The following is a 9,741-nucleotide window of genomic DNA, read 5'->3' as shown; positions in this document are numbered from 1 at the left end:
CCTTATCTGAGGGAGACCCCTCTAGCGCTTCTCTGGGGACTAGAGATCTGGCTTCTCCATCTCTGCCTGATCAAGGACATAGCTGGAAGCTTCGCTCACTGAGAACAGAATCTGCCTCCCCAGGCACCCTGTGAAATGCAGCCTGGGCGCCCAGGCTGTGACAGGGGTAGCAAGAAGCCTCTGCCAGGAAGGAGTCCCAGAGGACGAGGTATGTCTGAGGTGGGCTGTGAGCTTCAGAAGGACGTCCTAGGCCAAGAGACCAGAACACACCAAGGCTCAGAGGCAAAACCAGCTGGTCGTGCTCCAGGAGCTGTGATGGGCTCTAGGGAGGGAAATGGGGGTGGGGTGTGTGGATGAGGCAGACCAGAGCCAGATCTTGTTGGGCTTCTCATAGCAACCACGACTCACAGCAGGACTGAGTGTTTTCTGAGAGACGTTTATTCTGTGTGCATGTGTTTCTTTTTTTTTTTTTTAACCTCAGTCATTGCCAAGTGTGACAGAGGAAGCTCTGGACTGCAGCTGGAAAAGGAAGACAAGGAGGAAGGCGGGGCTTCCAGGGAGCTGCTGGCTACTTCTTCTCCTTTCTCTCTGCTTACTCTTTTTCTTTCTCTTCTCTTCTCTGTCTGCTTTCGACTTGCTTGTGGACAGTATAGCCCAGAAAGGCCCCGATCTTGGCCATGAGGGCACTGCCACCGCTAGCGCCTGTAATGCAAACGACAGCCGAGTCCCTTGGAACCCAGGCACCAGGCCCGGGAATCCAAATGTCGGGAAACAACAGGTCAAGTGTACCCTTTTTATTTCCAGCTAGAGGAACAGAGGCCCAGAGGGGACAGGACTCCTGCAAAGGGACTCCCGTCGCCACCCTCCCAACTTGCCATCTCAAATCCGAGATGAAAATGACAAAAATAAGAGCGCATTCTCTTCACGTCTGCGGTGGACACGCTGTGCTATTAGTAATGCTGACCGCCTCCTTGGTGGAGGCCTCGGTGGGAGCTGGTGGTTTGCAAGTGAGACATGTCAACCTTGCCAGTGCCATGTGTGACAGGACAACCTGTCACAACCCTGTGACTCGTGAGAGGACAGCCGTCACACAGCACAGGACTGTTGCTGGGCTTGCCCACACCCTTCCTCTCCCACCGTTGGGGGTGTGGCTCGGGCTGTCTTCCCGCTGCCCGCTCTGAGAAGGGCCGTCTTCTTGGGCCGCTTCTTTGGGCTTTTGTCATCCAGAACTTAGGGGAAGATGGAGGGGAAGGCAGAGGGGCGGTCTGTCAGGGGTGGTTTTTCGGAAGGATGTGGGAGGCCTCAGAGAGAGGGAGAGAGGGAAAAAGAAAAGACAGAGCTGGATGGGGAGACAGAAAGAGAAGTGAAAGCATGTTTTCCAGAAGCACCACGCTGTGCTCTGTGTCTGTCCCCGTCACGATGCTCAAGAATGCAAGACCAGGCTGAGCATGAGATTGAATTGGGTCACCTCTCCCTGGTTCGTTGCCACTCTGATTTTCTGGGATGGATGGATGAGATTCATAAAGTGACAAACTGAGGATGCCTATCCTGGTTAACGGGGAAACTGAGACTTGTGACTTAGCCAGAGCATCAGTGAGGCCTCTGGCGTTACAGGCTGAAAGCAAGAAGGCCTATTCACTGGGCTTGAATACTGGCGGTGGTACTAACTATATGGGAGAATTTGAGTCAGTTCCTTAATCCCCAGGACCGTGCCTCAGTTTCCCCATGGTGTGTAGAGCCGAGTTAGGCTGTGGAAAGGGCTCAGGGCAGTAAAGGAGGCCCCTGGCCTGGGTGTTCCCGCCTCCAGGAACCCTGCCCGGACTCACCCAGGCTCTGCAGCGTGGCCACCAGCCCCCCGGCCGGCACTCCGCCTCCGTTCGCCACGGCCGACCAGCTCATCAGTGAGGAGGCCACCGAGTTGGCGGCGATGCCAGTGCTCGCGAAGCCCAGCACGGGCAGTGCCGCGGCCATGAGTCCTGGAGGAAGAGGAGGGCGGTGGGTGAGGGACGCCGGCTGCAGGGCCCGCCCGCATCTTCCCACGCTCCCCTCGCTGCAGACCTACCGCCTCCGACGGCCATGTAGGTCACCATGCCCCAGAAGCTCGAGTCGCTGTTTTCCTCTGAGCGTCTTTTTCCGTCTGGAAGGAGAATGGACAAAGTCCAGTGGGGAGCAAGGGTCCCCTATTCGGTGCCCGAAGCTCCAGACCACCAGGACAGGTAGGACCACCATCCTCCCATTTTGGAGCTCCTCAATGAAAGATAGCGGCTTTTCCCAGGTCGCCGGGCCTGGCACAGAACTGGCCTGAATACATTTCGAGAGAATGGACCAACGGACAGAGAAGAGATTCAAACTTGGGACTTTGGCTACAGGGAGCCCCGCCCCCTCCCCCCCCCCCCCCGCCGCCCCGCGCTGTCCATTGGAATAGCTCCTCTCATTCAGAGGCATGCCTGGGTCTCTAAACGAGGGATCCTGAAACTCTCCGCTTTTTTATCCTTGGGTGCACCAAGATCCTTACCTTCCTCCCCGCAGCAGCCGCAGGTGTAGAGTAGCAGGTAGCACAGGAACAGCGATACCGCCTTCTGCCGCATGGTGGCGCAGCTCAAGGCTTTGTCACCGTATCTGGGTTAGGGGCAGAGGAAAGAGACGGTCCCCTTATTGGAACCACGCCCGTTCGGTGGTAATTCCCTTTGAATTGGAGGATGAGTCCACAAAAAGCAGCAGGATCCTCTGAACTGAGCCCAGGACCCCCTCTAAAGAGCCACAGGCTTTTCGTTTCCTCGCTGCACCGGCGGCACTGATGTTTCTGCCACTCTATTAGTCGTGAGAATTACAGGAGAGAATCCTCTTCTGGTACTATGCCTGGCATGTACTTCACCAGAAGTCAGCTAGTATCCTTACTGTGGTTTTTGTAATTGGCTTTTTTTCTGGCTGTGTGACCTTAAGCAGGATACCTGGGACTTCTTTGAGCCTCAGTTTCCTTAACCCTAAAGTGGGGGTGTTAATAGAGCCTATTTTAGGGGGTGGCTGTGGGTTTTTGCAACTGTGCACCGCTGTATCCCTAGCATTTAGAACAGTACCTGTCACATAGGATTTTCTAAACAATGGTTGTTGATAGATTTATTCTTCCAATGCATTGAATATTTACAGGCACCACATACTGCCTCAGATTAACTTTATTTTTCAGAAAGCAGAAAGGGGTAAAGGAACTTGCCCAAGGTCACACCCAAATCCTGCAGCCTAGACACACACTCAAGACCGTCAGAATCCAAAACCTATGCTCTTTCCATTATACCACAAAATAGAAACACAGTTCCCTGCCCCCACCACAGTTTACCTTTAATGTGATCTTTGTTCATTCAATGTGTTTTCCTTGAAATAAAAACAAACAAGCAGAAATTCCCCCAAAACTTCCCCTGGACTGAACACGTACTCAGCACTTTATGGCACAAGGTTAATTATACCTATAACAACCTCATGAAGTAGGTACCATTGTACTTAACCACATGTTATAAATAAGGACACTGAAGCTCAGAAAGGGGATACTTCCGAACCAACCCAGCTAGGAAGAAGCAGAGTCAAGATTTAAAGCCACAGTTAACTGATGCCACACCCACACTTTGAACATCTGCTTCCGATCACTTCATCTATCCTTCAAGATAAACTCACCATCACATTAGATCCTATAATAAAGGGGTTTCAGAAATCATCCAGTCCTTTGGGCAGGTGAAGTAGCTTGATCCTCATTTTAACAGAACTGAAGCCCAGAGAAATGAAGTGACAGGGTTAAGGCCACAGACCGCTGACACAGCACCTATAGCTAAGTCTCATGACTCTTTAGGGGCTTGCAACCCAAGCCCCTAAAAGCCCACCAACCCATCCCTTCAGACCAGTCTTGGTCCAAGGCACTCAGGAGTATAGCCTCCCTGAGGAATGGGCATTCTAGCTCTTATGGAATGAGGCTCCCAGGCAGGCAGCCTGGCAGAGGTTGGCAGCTTGACACCCACACCTTAGAGCTTCTGGGTTTACCTTGGAGGAGAGCAGAGAAGGAATCTTCCTGCCTGGATGGAGCCTGCTGCTAGAAGGGAACAGCAGTGAAGTAACAGTCCTCAGGCTGGTTTTTTTATAGCCCTTGCAGATTGCCTCTAAGTGGCCAATCAGCATCAGAGTTTCCAGTTTCGTTTTCCTGTTTCATTTTCTCGTGCCCTTGCAGCATCTTTTCTCCTCCTTCCAGTTCTGCTCACGGACAGCATCTCTGCTGAGCTGCCTAGTGGCTAAAAGATGTAATTCAAGCTGGAGACTTTCTGAACAGCTCAAAGTATTCAAAGCAGGTCAAACTAGACTGGGATCCACAGTCCTACTGGGCTTAGCCACTTAGACCACCAGTTCCTCCTAAGGCAGAAAGTCTCTCACAATTCAACTGAATTAATAATAATGCCTACCATTTATTGAAGAGCTTCCCCGGTGGCTCAGAGGTAAAGAATCCACCTGCAATGCAGGAGACTTGGGTTTGATCCCTGGGTCGGGAAGATCCCCTGGAGAAGGAAATCACAACCCACTCCAGTATTCTGGGAATCCTGGGAAATCCCATGGACAGAGGAGCCTGGTGGGCTACAGTCCATGGGATCACAAAAGAGTCAGGCATGACTTGCATGCGTCTGTGCTCAGTGGCTTCAGTTGTTTCCGATTCTTTGAGACCCCATGGACAGCGACTAAACAGCAAGTCATATATTGAGCACTTGCTGCACTCAAGGGTCCAGGAAAGATATCCAATCTCACAACAGTCTTGAGAAGTACTGTCACTATTTATAATCGTGTTTTGCAGATGAGGAGATTAAAGCTTGTGGAAATGAAATCATTCCGTTGTTCTCTTAACCTGGCTGCTTCTGGCTGATGGGTATGTAGTAACACTAGTGAAGCCCATGTTCATGAGGCCATTGTCTCAGATCCTTTGCCATAAAATGGGTCTTCCTGCCCTGGGTATTGGATTGAGCATTCTTTCAACCTTTGGATGGTGATGACTGAAGAACTAGAATGCAACCCATATTTGGAGTAAATAACAATTCCAGGTTTTTTTCCAGTTTTTTGGGGGCTCCAAAATCACTGTGAATGAAATTAAATCACTGCAGCCATGAAATTAAAAGACGCTTGCTCCTTGGAAGAAAAGCTATGACCAACCCAGACAGCATGTTAAAAAGCAGAGACATTACTTTGCCAACAAAGGTCTGTCTAGTCAAAGCTATGGTTTTTCCAGTAGTCACATATGGATGTGAGAGTTGGACTGTAAAGAATGCTGAGCGCTGAAGAATTGATGCTTTTGAACTGTGGTGTTGGAGAAGACTTTTGAGAGTCACTTGGACTGCAAGGAGATCCAACCAGTCCATCCTAAAGGAGATCAGTCCTGAATATTCATTGGAAGGACTGATGCTGTAGCTGAAACTCCAATACTTTGGCCACCTGATGTGAAGAACTGACTTATTGGAAAAGACCCTGCTGTTGGGAAAGATTGAAGGTGGGAGGAGAAGGGACGACAGAGGATGAGATGATTGGATGGCATCATCGACTCAATTGACATGAATTTGAGTAAACTCATGAGTTGGTGATGGACAGGGAGGCGTGGTATGTTTCAGTCCATGGGGTCACAAAGAGTTGGACACGACTGAGCGACTGAACTGAACTGAACAATTCCAGTAAGGATGAATCATTTCCTCTCCAAGCTGGAAAGGGGTTGATGTAATTGACCTGTGCCCAGGTGACTGGCTGCTCTCCCTAACCAACATTTCTGTGCAGCTGCCTGCTGCTGCCTGGTTGGCTAGTTGTTGGCTGTTGTTAGGTCAGCCTTGATGAAAGGGAGCCCAAGTTGTCAGGTGTATTCATAGCCTCCATCCTTGCCACCTGGGCCATCCTTTTATGGGTCTTTTGCAAAACAGCAGGGTGGCTAAGTTTAGAGGATGGCTGCTGGAGAGCCTTGATGGTCTTTGGTGAGTGTTAGTGCGAGACGCGGAGATCTGCATGCCTTGCACCCACTCCCATAAGCCCATCTATACGCCCCTTACCCTAACCTGCTTGTCTCTGAAATCCCACCCTTCCTGTTCTGTGCTCTTGACCAACTAGCCAAACCATTTGCTAGTCAGTAGGAGTTAGTGTGTGTCTGTGCTTCAGCCCACCGCTTCCCACACACAAAGGGAATGACAATGTATGCTGCTTGGAGTTTTGCTCCCAGGGAGGATTGACTGCTGTCCTTTGGGGCTGCCCCTACCTGGGATTATAATAGAGTGGTCCATTTCCAGCTGGTGCCTATTCTGTTGCTGTTGTTCAGTCACTAAGTCATGTCCAACTCTTTTTGACCCTCATGGACTGCAGCACTCCAGGCTTTCCTGTCCTTCACTATCTCCCAGAGTTTGTTCAAGTTCATGTCCATTGAGTTAGTGATGCTATCTAACCATCTCAGCCTCTGCCACCGTCTTCTCCTTTTGCCTTCAATCTTTCCCAGCATCGGGGTCTTTTCCAATGAGACTGCTGTTTACATCAGGTGGCCTAAGTACTGGAGCTTCAGTGAATATTTAGGGTTGATTTCCCTTAGGATTACCTGGTTTCTTCGGCCCTTAGCCTTATTTATGGTCCAACTCTCACATCTATACATGACTACTGGAAAAGCCATAGCTTTGACTAGACAGACCCTTGTCAGCAAAGTGATATCTTTGCTTTTTAATACTCTGACTAGGTTTGTCATAGCTTTCCTTCCAAGGAGCAAGCATCTTCTGCCTACAATGATCTATCTATAAAATATATTCTACTCTCTTCCTTCTTTATCAGTTGGTTGTAGGGAATCCTCCATGAGGCCATAGGTATGAGTTAAAGAAGTGTCAAATCCATAGAGTTAGATGTCATGGGAGTCTGAGATGTCTGTTCATTTGATTTACTCATGCCTCTGGATCCTTTGAGCATAGCCCTGAATGTACCACTTCCATCTTGTTGGATTGCTGCTGTGCTCATCTGATAACATCTAGCTTTAGATATATAGCCACCTGACCTCTGGTGGTCACATGCTCAGTCACTACTGGGACCCAGAGACACAGAAGAACCTTTTTGTTCAAATGGACCACGGTAATTATGGCCTTGCTCCAGAATCCTAGGGGTCCTCATTCCAGCCCTTCTATCTGAGCTTTCAGAGACTCCCCACAGAAACTATATCCACCACGGATTCCTCCAGCAACACTGTCTCTGCAGGATCATATAATCCAAAGTGGCAGCATTGGCTGTTTTATGATCTGAACCTGCTATAAAGCCTTCTCTTGGTCTGGGTGCCACTCAAAATTGGCAGCTTTCCAGGTCACCTAATAAAGGGTTGGAGAAGTACTTCTAAGGGTGTATATTCCGACTCCAAAATCCAAAGAGCTCTCCACTGCTCTGGCCAAAAACTGCATTTTTCTAAGAGATGTGTGGGGTTAGATAACTGGCCCTGGCATGCCTCAGAAAACACTGAACCCCTAAAAATATTCCCAGTTGTAGCAGGACCGTGAATTTTCATGCAATTTTTCTTCTACTCTCTGGCGAATATGGTGCTTTCCATTTCCTGTTCATATCCAGTGAGTGAGCATGATGTCACCCATATAGTGGACCAATATGATGTTCTGTGGGATCTCAAGGTGATCAAAGTTCCTGAAGACTATAGATAACAGAGAGCGGGTAAGCTAACAAAGCCCTCAGGGGAGAGAGTAAAGGTGCTTATTGTAGTATTGTGATGTAAAGGCAAACTAACTGCCTTTGATCATCTCTTCTCTGAGTATTGAAATGAAAGCTTTTGCTAAATCAACAACCGCACAAGCAAGTGCTGGAGTTGTGCTGATATGCTCCAGTGAAGGTACCACATCCTGAAGAGCAGCTCTGATGGGGGCTATCACAAGAGTAAATTCACAGTAGTCTATTCATCATCTGCCATGATCCATCTGTTTTCCTGGAGGCCAGACAGGTGAATTGAATGGGGATATGATGGGGACTCCAAGCTCAGCCAAAGTTTTAGATCAGAAATAATACTGCACAAATCATCTGTAGGGCAGTGTGTGGTCAATTTTATGTGTCAACTTGGCTAGGCCACAGTACCCAGATATTTGGTCAAACGCTACTCTAGGTGTTGCTGTGAAGGTAGTTTTTACATGAGATTTACATTTAATCAGTGTACTTCGAGTAAAGCAGATTGTCTTCTATAATGTGGGTGAGCCTCATTCAATCAGTTAAAAGCCTTAGGAGGAAAAAAAAGACTGACTCCTCCTCGGAAGAGGGAATTCTGCCCGCAGTCTGCCTTTGGGCCCAGCTGTAACATCAGTTTTTTCCTGACTGTCCGGGTGGCTAGTCTATCCTGCAGATTGTGGGCGTGCCAGCCTCCATAATTGCATGAGCTAATTCCTTAAAATAAATCACTCCCTTTCTATATATGTACACTTCCTATTGGTTCTGTTTCTTTGGAGAACCCTGACTAAAGCAGGGAGTTTCAGGAGCTTCTGCTTGGCTCTTCCTGTCATAATAGCCATTACTCCGTAGATCATGGAACCAATGACAGGATTCTGTCAGCTTCTATGGGACCCACTGGACTTAGACCAAACCCCATCTGCATCACTTGGCCTCCTTTACTCCCCACTCTCGCCAGAGAACTGTGATGGTGTTTTGTGTCAAGTTAGACTCCATTTCTTTAACAATCTTTTAAAATTCTGAATATTGTCCTTTTTCCAACACACAGTTATCCTGGCAAATGGCACCAGATTCCTTTGGGGAGGGAGTGGAGGAATATTTACTATATATAATTATGGCCTCACTGTAGAGTTGTTTCTGAAGGGAAATGGCCTCTCCTGTAGCCAAGGGGTTCTGGGTCTGAATTTAGATCTAGAATCTAGATGGCGGACTGTGGTGGTTTTCTATTGTAGCAGCTGATGTCACTCTTCTGCTTACCAGCTCTTACTAAAAAATAAAAGCAAAAATAGAGGATCATTCATTGAGCTATCCATCCATCCCATCCCCATAATCAACTTGCCATAGATTCCTGCAGATTGAGGCATCCTTACTTTCACTCTGGCCTTGCTGCCCTTGGCAGCAGTTATATTCACCTGATCTTGGATGCCGCCTCTGCCATTCTGGAATCCCAACATTACTATTGACGTTAGTGATCCCAATTCTACAGCAGCATCTCTTACTCTTGATCCTAGGGTACCCAAAACAGTCACCACTGAGCTACTCATAATTCTGGTGCCCCCTTTATCATGAACCCGTTAATGACTTAGTGCAGAGTGTCCTGTGGGCCCTCCTAGAGAATGTTGGTGCTGAGTTCTTAGATCTTACATTCCCACCTCCTTAAACTTTCTGACCTCTTCCTAAATATTCTACCAAGGATGTTCTAGCATCTTGACCTCATTTATTGTAGGTCATCACCCTGTTTTAATCAAGCACACTTGCAACCTATTAAGATAATATTTTAATCATCTATTGCTGAATAACAAACCACCCAAAACTTAAAGTCTTAAAATGACAACAATTTATTATTTCTGACAATTCTGCAATCTGGGTTAGGCTCAGGTGAATGCTTCATCTGTTGTTTGCAGGTGTTGCTGGAGGTAGAACGTTCAGGATGTCCTTTTCATTCACAGAAATGGCAGCTCAATTGGAATGGATGGAACATCTTGGCTGGTTAGGCATCTTTCTTTCTCAGTATGGTGTCTCTGCATGGCTAGCTCATACCTCCTCACAGTGTGA

The 9,741-nt window shown here is 48.1% G+C and overlaps 1 protein-coding gene across 1 annotated transcript; it reads right to left on the bottom strand.

Annotated features, from left to right (window-relative positions):
* Window positions 1-416: 416 nt before the first annotated feature.
* IFI6 (interferon alpha inducible protein 6) lies at window positions 417-4,254 on the bottom strand. Its single transcript, XM_069578885.1, has 5 exons — window positions 4,027-4,254; window positions 2,516-2,619; window positions 2,063-2,137; window positions 1,827-1,976; window positions 417-702 (listed from the first exon to the last, which is right to left on the bottom strand). Exons 2-5 carry the CDS (start codon window positions 2,586-2,588, stop codon window positions 593-595), a joined length of 408 nt encoding a protein of 135 aa, XP_069434986.1. The 5' UTR covers window positions 2,589-2,619; window positions 4,027-4,254; the 3' UTR covers window positions 417-592.
* Window positions 4,255-9,741: the final 5,487 nt, after the last annotated feature.

The sequence above is a fragment of the Ovis canadensis genome, chromosome 2 (genome assembly GCF_042477335.2).
Source record: "Ovis canadensis isolate MfBH-ARS-UI-01 breed Bighorn chromosome 2, ARS-UI_OviCan_v2, whole genome shotgun sequence".
NCBI classification, from domain to species: domain Eukaryota; kingdom Metazoa; phylum Chordata; class Mammalia; order Artiodactyla; family Bovidae; genus Ovis; species Ovis canadensis.
This window is presented reverse-complemented; position numbering and strand designations above follow the sequence as displayed.

Bases quoted from the DNA above. Each gene is read 5' to 3' on its own strand.
- IFI6 (XM_069578885.1), bottom strand. From the start codon at position 2,588: ATGCGGCAGAAGGCGGTATCGCTGTTCCTGTGCTACCTGCTACTCTAC. The intron at 2,138-2,515 runs GTAAGGATCTTG...TTCTCCTTCCAG, and splicing joins CGGCTGCTGCGGGGAGGAAG to ACGGAAAAAGACGCTCAGAG. The intron at 703-1,826 runs GTGAGTCCGGGC...TTTGCATTACAG, and splicing joins GGCCACGCTGCAGAGCCTGG to GCGCTAGCGGTGGCAGTGCC.